This window comes from Misgurnus anguillicaudatus, chromosome 13 (genome assembly GCF_027580225.2).
Source record: "Misgurnus anguillicaudatus chromosome 13, ASM2758022v2, whole genome shotgun sequence".
Taxonomy (NCBI): domain Eukaryota; kingdom Metazoa; phylum Chordata; class Actinopteri; order Cypriniformes; family Cobitidae; genus Misgurnus; species Misgurnus anguillicaudatus.
Genome location: NC_073349.2, coordinates 15,756,215 through 15,769,106, shown reverse-complemented (window position 1 = coordinate 15,769,106; position 12,892 = coordinate 15,756,215). Strand labels below are relative to the sequence as shown.

Below are 12,892 nucleotides of genomic sequence, written 5' to 3'. Positions count from 1 at the left end.
AGAAAAGTTTATAGCGTTCATCTTGTGCAGAAATGTGACTCAACCTGTAAAAATGCAAATCATTTTTTATGTAACCTTGATAACTTTAGTACACAGCATTAACAAATCCATTAAATGAAATATTTAAGTACATTCGTTTTATTAAAAATATGTTGAATTGATTTACATTATATTCACATTCTTTAACTGAAAGAATAACTGCTCCAGTCCCCACAGCAGAAAAATAATCAATGTAATTTTCAAGGTCACTTAGAGATCGGTCCCTCAAGACTGAAGTATTTTTCCCCTTCACATTTCAAGCCCTCCTATCTAAAGAACTGTGTCTGTCTGTATTTTCTCTGTATCAAATAGAGAAATGCTATAGCTACACTAAGGCTGTAGCTCATCATTTCTGGGTCAAGTATTCATGGTCAATGTGACCAGCAAACAAGGCACCTTAAAACAGAACATTTCATTGGTTTATTCAGGCCTCCTCACTATAGAGATATGACATTCATATACAGTTATATAGTCTAATAAAGAATTTCATGCTCCTCTTCATCATTGGTGTCTTCATAACAATCTCCTTTTGTCTGAAGAAGTGGAAGCTCAAGATCTAGGTTGTCTCTTCCTGGTAGCTGTCTCACCATGGGCTTAGTTCCTTAAAAAACACAAAGACATGCATACTAAGGACACAGACTTCACCAGACCAGCAACCAGTGATTCAGGATGCCTGTTGTGCAAGCAAGAATCACAATAAGTGCGTTTACATGCACAGAATAAGCGGATAACCAGCAAAAATCTGCTAATTAAAGAAAATGTTTTACGCATTTACATGGCCCCACATGTTATCAGTTTATTATGCATAATCGGCGTAAGACTGTGCATGTAAACGCACTCAATGATGCCATTTTAACTACTTTTACTGTGTTTGATTTTAAAGGGGACATATCATGAAAATCGGACTTTTCCATGTTTAAGTGCTATAATTGTGTCCCCAGTGCTTCTATCAACTTAGAAAATATGAAAAAGATCAACCCAGGAACTTAGCTTTGGTAAATACCGCCCCTTAATCTGCACTATCCAACCACGGCACTGCCATTTAGTGCAGATATCAGCTCATTTGCACCTTAAAGGTCACACCTACAAAGTGGCCATTTTAACATGCTATAATAAATTATCTATATGATATTTTGAGCTAAAACTTCACATACGTACTCTGGGGACACCAAAGATTTATTTAACATCTAAAAAAAGGCTTGTGAAATGTCCCCTTTAAGTCATAATTCCTAATGTCAACATACTTGAGACATGTTCAGTTAAAACAACATTTGAATTAGAAATATCTTATATCATACCCCCTTACAGTAACATATTCAGGCAAACAATATAAGCTAAGTCATACCTTTGTTATAATATGTTTTAAGGCCAATATGCAACGAAATGCCAGACAGACAGACAGCAAAGCCTAGCCAGTTCACTGTGCTCATTTTATCTCCCATGAACTCCACTGCCAGCAGCAGAGTGCAAATTTCCTATAAAAAGAGAGACATTATATTAGTAGAAAAATGATTGGGGTATCTCCTTCATAAGCCTTGCCTTATCTAATTGAATTTAATACAATTACAGACTAATAAACGTTTCAAAGGTGTGCCACTTTCTGTAAAACCCCAGCTACATTAAGTAATTTCTATAGTTTACTGTTTTCAACATGAAATCATCTTACATAATGTAAAGAACGTTCTGTGAAAATATAACCCTGATATATTTAATATTGACTCAGTAAGGTTATGCAAAAGAGTGAAATCAAACTTTAATGCTCCTAATCTTAGTACCTGTAGATTACAGGACTTAAAGGAACAATATGTAGGATTGTGGCCAAAACCGGTACTGCAATCGCAAAACTTGTGGCTATAACTGGTACTGCAATCACACAGCTGGTGGCCAATACACAACATTAGGGCTGAACGATACATCGAATTTTCATCATCATCGCGATATGAACTCACGCGATGAACACATCGCAACAGACAGCCTTGACGCGATGAATGAAGGGAAAACGGTAAGCGCAAGTAATGAACGTTTGACCCATCACGTTTAGTCCTGAAGACATGCCCTGCGTCCCAAACCGCTTACTTCCATACTATATTGTAGGCGAAAAGCACTACTTCTCGTACTCTTTGCATACTATATAGTATGGAAGTAGGCAGTTTGGGACGCACTGATGGTTTGCGCGTTCATGCTATTAGGCCAATCAGGGGAACCCCCAAGTCAGCTACGCTCAGATTGATTTGTGAGGTGTCAGTTGCGACGCTGTGCCTGTTAGCAAAAACGATGGCGAGAAAGGAGAGAAGAGTAAGGAAAATGTGTTGTCAGACGAAGACCTTGTGGTGAAAAGGAACAGCACTTCAGCTATATCATGGAATTATTTCGGATTTAGGAGAGATGACGCCGCAAACTCAGGTACTGTGGAAGCGGTGATTCACATATTGCGTCTATTGCGCGCTCAAGTTCATTATTTCAAATGTATGTGAACTCTGGACGCGCCGTGGTCGGGACTCGCACGCGGTGCGACGCACTCGTTATTTCCAGGTATTTCAAAAACATTTTAACTTTTCAGAATGACACAAGTGCAGCGTGCAGGTCATGTGACAATAACCTACGTATCTAGCGTTTTCCACGCGTTTTTAGGCGCGACACGTGAATGGCCCCTAAAACATGAAAAAATATAAAATATTTATCGCAACTCACATCGTCATCGCAACATTAAACAATGTCATCGCACATCGCAACTTTTCCTCACATCGTGCAGCCCTACACAACATGACAACATAAACATCAGTTGAGGGCTGCAACTCCACTTTTTAAATGACAATATCCTGGCCAGACCACTGTTGTGAGTGATATAAGTATTTGAAATGAAAATGATTTCTTAATATCTAGTGACATATCAGGGCCATTTGATGATTAATTGATATGAATTTCTTACATACTGTTCCTTTAAAGGTGCTGTGTGTAGATTTTAGCAGCATCTAGCGGTGAGAATGCGATTTGCAACCAACGGCTGAGTCCACAGCTCACCACCCCATTCCGAAATGCATAGAGAAGCTACGGTAGCCGCTAGGGCTGTGTATTAGAGGTCTTCACGGGTCCACTTAGATCCGAAAACCCGAGGTCCGACCCGAGACCCGATCGGGTTCGGGTCTAAAAGTTTCACATGTGCCTCGGACACGGGTCGGGTACAATAATAGCAGCATCAGTTCTCGGGTAATTTAAAAATGAATGTGTTTTTTCTGAATGGACCCGAGAAGACCCGAACTCTCTCGACTGTGTGCGTTAATGTCCTTTTCAAACCTCTCATCTGTTTGCCAAGAGCGCTTGCGACATTGTGTGGTTGTCGGAAGGTTCATTTTCGTTGAGACAAACATGTCAGTCAATTATAAATGTACATTTTAGCGGTTACGTTGGTGTCGTCGTCAGATAACAAGGTAAAACGAATGGAGCAGCTCGCCAAATTGGTTGCAAGGCCACCGGAGTTTCTTTCTGTCTGACTGCTGCGCGTGGGTCTGCAGAATGCACACACGTCAGTGCCGTTTACATTCGGTTCCAGTCGGGTTTAAAAAAAAATTCACTAGTTCGGGTCAGACTCGGGTCTAATTTTCTCGGGTTTGTCTCGGGTCGGGTCCTTCGTTAAATTTTTTTTATTTATGCATGTCGGGTTCGGGTATGAAGTGATTCTGGTCATTTCGGGTCGGGTACATTTCTTTGGACCCGAGAAGACCTCTACTGTGTATGGCCAACAATTTCCCGATGCGATACAAAGCCACGATACGATACGATGCAAGACTATTTTGAATTACATTTTTGTTCAGAATTTAGTAACATTATTATTATTATTATTATTCTGTTTATAGTACATTGAATGTTGTGTTTTTGCCCTTCATTTATTAGCTTTTGGGGTAACTCAGAAATACTTAAAATCCCAGAGTTAGTACTTAACTTATGTTTTTTCAAAGCAGTTTTACAAAGATAGTGCCTTACTCTAGGCATTATATAATATTTGTCTCTCATTTAATTATTATATATATGAAAATATGTATAAACATGCAGTCAGACTATTTAATAGAAATCAAATTATTAATATGACAGCTATAGTTTGAAGTAGCGTTGTATCTCTTCCCTAGACGTACGCTTTTCACATGCATCTCTTTCGTTTCTTCTCAAATGCGTTATACTGTTTAATGAAAGAGTGTCTAATAAAGCCCTTTGCAGTAGTATAGGCTAAGATATCTGGGCTTTCATACTGAACTCATTGATTTTAAATACGAACGCGCGCGAGAGAGAAAGCGCAAGCGAGACGAACACGGAAAGTGAAAGTATACCCTTCTACCTTTCATTCTACGTTCTCCGCAAGTCACATGCGTCCATATGGATCACTGATCAACAGCCATTCGTCACGTTACTTTCAAAAGTGCCTCCGAATCGATACAGAAGGTGCTGTATCGATGCGCACATTGTCAGGCGATTGCGACGATGTATCGTCGTATCGATATTTTGAACACAGCACTAGTAGCCGCCACAGGATGAACATGTCACCGGCTGTAACAACATAGTGACGAAAAGCACTCTGTAAAGCAGTTTTGTCCTATTAGGGCTACTGTAGAAAGATGACCAAAATGATGACTTCCATGTAAGGGGACCCGCGGTGTATGTAACAACTCATTCTAAGGTACTAAAAACAAGACAGTTCATTATGTAAGGTCTTACACCAATGAAAACATTGTATATTATATTGCATTTATGTCAAGAGGTCCTCTTAAAAGTTACACACAGGTGCACCTTTAAGACTGGAATTGGCTGTGCTGCTGAGAAATGCTTAAACATGTTAAAAAATTGAAAGTTTAAAAACATATACATTTAAAAATAAAACAAAAATTATTACACAAACAAAAAGAATTACCAAGGTATATTCTTACCTTAAAAATGCCTGCAATGGACAGTGTAAGACTTGATGTGCGGGACACAAGCAGGAACTCGGAGAAGCCCAGCCCAAAGGCCAACACGCCACCCACAGCCAACGTCACCAGACTGTAAAGCAGGTGGGAGAGATCACTGACCCGAAAGAGCTTCTCTGTGGTGCTCACGCTAAGCCCTGTTCATGCAGAACCCAGCACACATATACAAGCAGGGGGTTACAAAAAACATTTTTGTACGACTTAACCTGCAGTCTCTTTGTACTATTACGCATTAAACTGATATATATTAAATCATGTTAAACGCAATAGAAATAAATGCAGGTATTTAAAACTGACTGACCCTCATTAGCCAAAAACAGAGGAAAGAGGCCAATAAACATGAGCGGCTGCAGGTGGTACATGGTGTCAATGGGGTTCTGAAGGCCTGTGTGCCAGAGAGAGGGACGCAAGTAACACAAACACAGAATCAATAACATGTTAAAGTAATTAAAACCCCCTGTTTTTTTGACAAAAACATACCAAGCTCTGCTTTCTGCATGAGGACCTGAGTCAATGTCCAGCGGATGCCACCGATGAAAGAGGCCAGCAGGACCATGAGGAAGCCCTCCAGATTAAACTGGGTGGACTTGAGTGTAAACATAAACAGACCGCTGGCTATCAGCAATACCACCAGGATCAGGAATGGATTCTGTGAGGTTAAAAAATATTTAATAATGGCATATTTAATAATGGCATATTTTACCAATGGTTGGCCATTAGTATTAGATCAGAACTCTTCAAACCATCTAAGGGCAAGCTTGCAAAAGTACCAAATGTTACACTCATACTTTCCTGTTCTTCAAGATTAAATAAAAAACACTAAGTGGATAAAATAATACGTTGTTCTAATTACGGTATGTGGAAGGACATGCAAAAAGCAGTCTTTATATTTTAGTCTCACTGTAGGACACTTAAGAAAGCTTTTACAGTGCATTTAGCAAACTACTTCAGCCCTGGTCTGGAACATGTTCTAGAAACATGCCACATAATAGAGATAAATACAGTAGAATTGAAAAAAAAAATCCATTTAATGGCAAACTACAACTTCCTGTAATAATGATAAAGGCGCTTGCTTTGATGACTGAAAAACTTTGCACCTTCAGACTTTTATATTTATGGTTTTAAAGCAATAAATCACAGACATTATCTAGCTATTAATCAACAGATCTACTCTAATGTCATTGATTTCAAAAGTATTTACCCACTTAAATTTGACATTTAAAATCCATCCAAAGCAGCAGCAGTTCACCTGATGCTCAAGTGGTCTCACCCTTAATTATACAGAAGGCTCAATATAGTTTAAACTGATGAGTTACAAGAAAAATCACCCCCCTTACAGTCGTCATGAAGGGCTAATTAGTTATATAGACCAAAAACACTTATACCAGACTGTAAACATGTTTATTTCTGCTGTAAAGTTGAGCATTTTAACATGGGGGGTCTATGGGATTGACTTCCTTTTGGAGCCAGTCTCTTTATGAAGCCGTGTTGGCTTCATAAAACAGACCTTGCACTGGTTGCTGGGAGCTTAGACAATGCGCGTCCCCGCGTATGCCTTTAAAGCGTAACTAAACCCTAAACCAACTTTTTTTAGTTAATGATCTGTAAGAATGGGGCTTTAATAGTGCTGTTTATTGATCTGAGTAACTTTTTTGACATTTGGATATGAAATGTTTCACTGCTACAATATATGGTGTAAAAATGTCTAAGTGCTGCCCTCTTCAGGTTGAACGGTGGCTACTGCAGTTGAATTTTCTTATTGGATGTTGGGTCCAAAAAATACCTTGTGACGCAAGCAGGTTCAAGCTCACCACGCCCTTGTTACGATCTCACCACACACTTGGTACGAGCTTAGTTTGTCCCCTCTATATCTGTTGGGGTCTGCTCACTTTTCTTGCATTTTATTGCCAGTGGGTGGAGTCAGGCTTTGACCAGGGGTTTAGTTACTCTTTAACCACAGTGGTAATGAGCAGTGTTGGGAGTAACGCATTACAAAATATAATATATTACAGTAATATATTAGTTTTTTGCTGTAACGCAGTAATATAACTAATTACTAAAGAAATGTTGGTAATATTGTACTTGTTACAGTCTTAGTAACGTGCGTTACAACAATTAATTTCAAAATTCGACTGTGTTATTGTTATTTTTTATTTTTGACCAATGTTTTGCTTAAAACATGTTACAAAGACTGTGAACTATGTAGTACTAAATTGTGTAGTTACACCGTTAAACAGTTTTTCCACATTTCTGTGTTCAGGATTATTTGGGCGGGGCTAAAACGGAAGTTGAAAGTTGAGAAAGACTGAAGTATTCCCGTGATTGGAAAGCGCCGACAGTGGACACGCCCCCAGGGTTTAAGACAGAGAACGCTGCTTATTTTTCTCAAGTTTTTGATAACTTATTTAATTTAATTGTCATATTACTAAAATTTGGCTTGGTGGTTGCTAACATATTTATCTGTCGTGTGACAAACTCAGAACACATACTACTATCTCTTTACATGGACTTTAAACATGCTGATTATAATCTTTTTCTCCGTTTTAGTATAATACTTTAATCCTTAACCTAAGGCTCAAATGTACATTCAGTGCATCTTAAACTTACCGGCTCTTCCAGTTTAAAGACCAGGGAGAAAAAGAGAATAAATAGTACAGCTGAAGACTTGGTCATGGTGTACCTAAAAGAAAAAAAAGGCTTGTAAGTGGCACCTATTATGCAAAATCCACTTTTACAAGGTGTAAGGATATAAATGTGTGTTTTCAGTGTGTGAACACATCCACCCTACAATATGAAAAAAATCCACCCACTCCTTTAATCCCCAATACACAAAAGCAGTCTCATTTAAACACCATTTTGATTATTTTGTTAATGTGATGTCATATTGATAAAGCCCCACCCACAGCCAATGACTGACAGTCCTGCATTACCATAGTTTCGGCCCTCAGCGAGTTGTACCACCATATGTCAATAGTGAGATACTATTGTTTCAGACTGTATTCACAGGAATCAGGTCAATTTGAACTGAAAACACGGTTTCGTTTGCGAAGTCAATTTTAAAGGGTACATTTCACAAGACTTTTAATATGTAAAATAAATCTTTAGTGTCTCCAGAGTACATAATTTAAGTTTTAGCTAATAATATCATATAGATAATTTATTATAGCATGTTAAAATTGACACTTTGTAGGTGTGAGCAAAAATGTGCCGGTTTTGGGTGTGTCCCTTTAAAATGAAAATGAGCGGATCTCTGTACTAAATGGTAGTTTTGTGGTTGGATAGTGCAGATTAAGGGGTGGTTTTATCCCCTTCTGACATCACAAGAGGAGCCAAATTTCAATTACCTATTTTTTCACACGCTTGCAGAGAATGGTTTACTAAAACTACGTTACTGGGTTAATCTTTTTCACATTTTCTAGGTTGATGCATGAGGGACCCATTTATAGCATTTAGACATGGAAAAAGTCAGATTTTCATCATATGTGCCCTTTAAAGATATCAAGGTTATACTTTCACAGTTTTATATAGGATGTATATAATGTAGAAAACAGTAATCACAAAAAATTACTTAAGCCTGTTTGGAGTTTAAGTATTACAGATGAATAATCAAACACTTTTCTAAATATTGTGACGATAAGTACCCCCTTAATCTATATCAGTGCTTCTCAAATAGTGGGGCGGGACCCCCAGGGGGGGCTCGAAGCAACACCAGGGAGGGCGCGTGAGACCCTGGGGAAAATACATTTTCAGGAAGTGATTTTTTTGCACCGTCACTTTAAGACATTACACCCCAATCACGCTGATAAGCTGCTCGAGTTTTTATTATTATTTATTGATTATATTTAATTTAATTTTTCAGTATCAAATGGTCAAAAAATATACTGTAAATAAGGATAGATTTTTTTATTTCAGGCAAATTGATGCATTTTAAGTCTTTACTGTTACAGACTAAAAAAACAATGTTAATAAAGTTATTCTTTGTTGTAAGTTGATTGATATTTCTTTTTTTGTGTTTTCTTTAATGTTAATAAGGATACAATGTTTTGCATTTGTGTAATTTTATAGACAAATTATACTATTTACAGTCACGGCAGAGAGTTGGGGGGGGGGGGCGCGCAATGTTTACTTCTTCCTGGGGGAGGGGGGGGTGTGTGACAGAAAATAATTGAGAAGCACTGATCTATATGGTTATGGCCCAGACACAGCCTACATCATATGATGCATCACTTTTTTGAAAATTTAAATTATTTTGTTCTTTAAAATTTACAACTGTTTTGAATGTACAAGTTTTTAACCTTCTTATTTTCATTATACTGTACTTTGAAGAAATATCAATACAGTGCTAAATTTGAGGCATTGTTAGAAAAATGAAAACAATGGAAAATGCTTACAAACTGATAGTGATAAAAAGGAAGCTCCAGTTGGATAGTCCAATATCCAGCGTTGTCGCCAATGCTGAAAAAGAAAAGATAATATAAGCTGAACTAAACTTATTCTTTATTTTTTACCAATTATCAGACTATATTAATATACTCATGGTTCACCGTTTTATACTTGGAGATAATGTATACTACAATGAATAAAGAGCTACCTTATATTTAACATGTTTGTTGATATATGACCATTTTAGAGAATTGTATGATTTTAACATTCTAAGGAGGGCTTATTTCTCTCTCCCCCTTAAGGTCCCATATTCCTGTTTTTTCAAAGCTTTGATTGTGTTTATAATGTGCAATAAAACATGCGTTCATATTTCGCGTTTAAAAAATGCAGGATTTTTCACACAATTTACTTCTCCATAGCGCTTTCACTGTCCTAAAAAATGGGCTGATGTCTTCCTTTTTCTATGAAGTCCCTCCCTCAGAAATATGTAAGGAGTTCTGATTGTGTAGCTGGTCACAGATCTTTTCACACTGCGTGATTATCTGGGGTAGCATTCAGTCGCTGCTGTGTTGACACTGCACAATGGATCGGCGACAGGGGGTTTCACAATGCATGACTTTACCAAAAGAAGAATCGCCGACAATTTTGTCCCGGTCCACAATCTACGTCTCACAACCGAACACATGCAAGAAGTGACAAGGAAAAAAACACGAAGTCACGCTTGCAAGACTGGAGTTCTCATGTGAGACGGGAATATTATTATACATGGTAGCCAGCAAGAAGCTTGCCATACAAATTGCACATGCGCCTAATTGCAGCAGGATAAAGAAAACAAGATTATGAAGGAAGAAATGGTTGGGGAGACTCCTCCCCAAACTTCCAGCTGCCCTGTATGTTGCTCTCTCATTGGCATGGGTCACCAATTCTGCCCCTGGAGGGTCGGTGTCCCTGCAGAGTTTAGCTCCAACCCTAATCATACGCACATGAAGCAGCTATTTAAGGTCTTTCTAAGCATTCTAGAAACTTCCAGGAAGTTGTAGCTAAACTTTGCATGACACCAGCCCTCCAGGAACAAGTTTGGGGACCCGGACCCCTGCTTGTAGATCATCACTAATGTTATTTTCAGTCAGGACACATTTCACACGGCATGATTGTGAATCGCCGACAGGTCCAGATATCTAGCATGCCAGATATGTCACGTTGTCTACGACTTGTCTATGATTCTTTCATCTTTGATAGTACACATCTTTTGATTGTCACTCAAGTGAACGAGCACCGATTTGCCTGTGATTTCTGGCATTTGTCAGCAATTTATCGAAAGCTGCCGGGTGAGTCAAAATCAGGGCTAAAATCCTGCAGTCTGAACTCCGAATTAGTGTATTGTGAATCGACAACAGCTTAGCTTAGCTGGCGACTGGCGTATTCCTGTGGGCGGAGCTTAGTCAAAAACTTAGAATAGAGGGTATGCACTTCGGCGAAAGTGACTGCGGTTACGCCACTGAGTGGCAAAAAGTCTGAGCAACAGCATTAGCATAGCGCGAAAAATGCTTTAAAATGGGAAAAGTAGTTGTAGACTGTGCGAACAGATTCAACAAAAATTTGAAGCGGCCTTTTTTCATACTGCCAAAAACACGCAAATGTGAGTAAATCAGTAGCAGCTGACGTATGTCAGGTATGTATTATTTTGGGATAAAAAATCCAATAAAAATACACCAATGAATACTCTTGTTCTGTGTAATTGCAAAGTTTTGTCAGTGAGCCTTCATTAAAAAAACTTCCTCATGATGAGCCTTGTGTTCTACAAAGGTGAGATGGTTTAATAGTGTTAGGCAAGACTAACATTTATATCAGGAAAAGCAATGTCTGGCCATAAGCCAATGTCCACAGACTATTGTTTGTTTGGCAAGTTGTTAGGGTCACTGTTAATTTAAATTAAGCTGAAAATAGTCAGTTTTACTGGCGTTTTCGGAGCAGCCGCTATAAAAACTAGCTATTTTGTTACATTTTTGCCACTCAAGAGGGCGAGCTCCGGCGTGGTCATGTAGAAAAGTGAAGTCGTTCCATACCCTCTATATTGACGTCATATATCTGGGAAGTAGAGGGCTGCAAATTCCAATCAAGAAAATATATGGCATTGAACTTTGATAATTTTGCAGGCATTTTTTATGCTCCAATAGCAACCTTACGCACCAACTAAAGTTTGAAAAATGGGATCACGAAAAAAGGCCCCTTTACAGGAATTCTTTTCTGTGTGTGATGTGAAAGAACTTGGCCTTTACAAAACCAAGACAACAACCCCACAGGACAGCTGTAGGCTGAATTGGAACACAAATTGGCCCACCTGTTGGGGCCACTTTAGAAAGGTACACTTTCCAGGAAAGGGTGACTCGAGGCTTTTTGCTCCAGCAATGCATGGCAAAGCGTGTCAGCGTAGAGAAACAGAAAATAATGGTGAGGTGGACCAGAGTCATGAACAAAGGAAAGTGGAAGTCCTAAAATAAATAAAAAAGACAAGACATGTAATCAGACCCACCATTTAAATCAGCCACAAGGATGCTCTAAAAACCTAATAGGTAAATATATATAAAAATATTTAAAAATCAAAAAGCAAGTCCTTCATGAGCCACTTGTTGTAGAAAGTTATGCCAATGGAAAACACATAGTAGAAAAGCACGAGACCAACAGTGCACAACGCCCTGCAGAAGAACTGCATCGGCCATGACATCCTGGACAGTCCGGATACAACAAACTGTGGCTTTCTTCTTCAGGCAGTTATGAATATATTTAGTGAGGGTCGTCAATGGGAGCCACTGTATGGTAACATATGTTAAGTCAAACTTTGAGTAGTTAACGTACAGGGCCAAAGTTTGATCTGCGAGAACCGCATTGATCAGAGAATCGTCATGTTAAGGATTACAACACAGAAAGCTGTTTCAACTTATATAAATTGCACAGCACATTGTTTTGTAAAAAGTATCGATTAAACATGAAACGTGTTACGCAGTAGTTAAAAATCTGTATATAAAATCTAGATTACATTGTGCTTGACGCTGGTAGATCGCGATCACTGAAAAGCAACTTGACTGATGCTGTGACAGTTCTCACGTGCTGAATGTGGCATTTAAAGCCAACTACTTTTTAGCTAAGTTCAAAGATCAAACATTTTCTTACCTCACTGTTTACATAGTCCTTGTAAACGAAACGCACACAACATTAAACACTATGTAACCATCGTGTATGCCTTTGCATAATCTCAGAGCATCTTCAGGTGGCGATTCTTCCATATACTTGTGGCATTCAAATAAGTTAGCTGTTTTGATTTGTATTTGAGCCAACAAGCACCTCTGTTTAGTGACAACTACTACTTCTGTCTGTGACGTGGCGCGTGGCTCTGCTGACGCATGCAGTGCATCCCGGGAAATTTAGATTTGCAATTCGAACAAATGACATGTTTTTTACTTTAATGCAAATATTCTTAAAATCTTCCAGAGCTATTATGAACTAGAATATGGATC

The 12,892-nt window shown here is 38.6% G+C and overlaps 1 protein-coding gene across 1 annotated transcript; it reads right to left on the bottom strand.

Annotated features, from left to right (window-relative positions):
* Positions 1 to 117: 117 nt before the first annotated feature.
* slc35h1 (solute carrier family 35 member H1) lies at positions 118 to 12,781 on the bottom strand. The gene is made up of 10 exons (XM_073875158.1): positions 12,549 to 12,781; positions 11,994 to 12,187; positions 11,719 to 11,871; positions 9,386 to 9,449; positions 7,602 to 7,674; positions 5,475 to 5,643; positions 5,296 to 5,379; positions 4,956 to 5,131; positions 1,385 to 1,514; positions 118 to 640 (listed from the first exon to the last, which is right to left on the bottom strand). The coding sequence occupies exons 2-10, from the start codon at positions 12,100 to 12,102 to the stop codon at positions 513 to 515; spliced, it is 1,086 nt and encodes a 361-aa protein (XP_073731259.1). The 5' UTR covers positions 12,103 to 12,187; positions 12,549 to 12,781; the 3' UTR covers positions 118 to 512.
* Positions 12,782 to 12,892: the final 111 nt, after the last annotated feature.

Coding starts and splice junctions, on each gene's coding strand:
- slc35h1 (XM_073875158.1), bottom strand. CDS start 12,102: ATGTCATGGCCGATGCAGTTCTTCTGCAGGGCGTTGTGCACTGTTGGT. Junction 7,675..9,385: donor CTTTTTATCACTATCAGTTT/GTAAGCATTTTC, acceptor TTTTTCTTTTAG/GTACACCATGACCAAGTCTT. Junction 1,515..4,955: donor CCATTGCAGGCATTTTTAAG/GTAAGAATATAC, acceptor CTCTTTTTATAG/GAAATTTGCACTCTGCTGCT.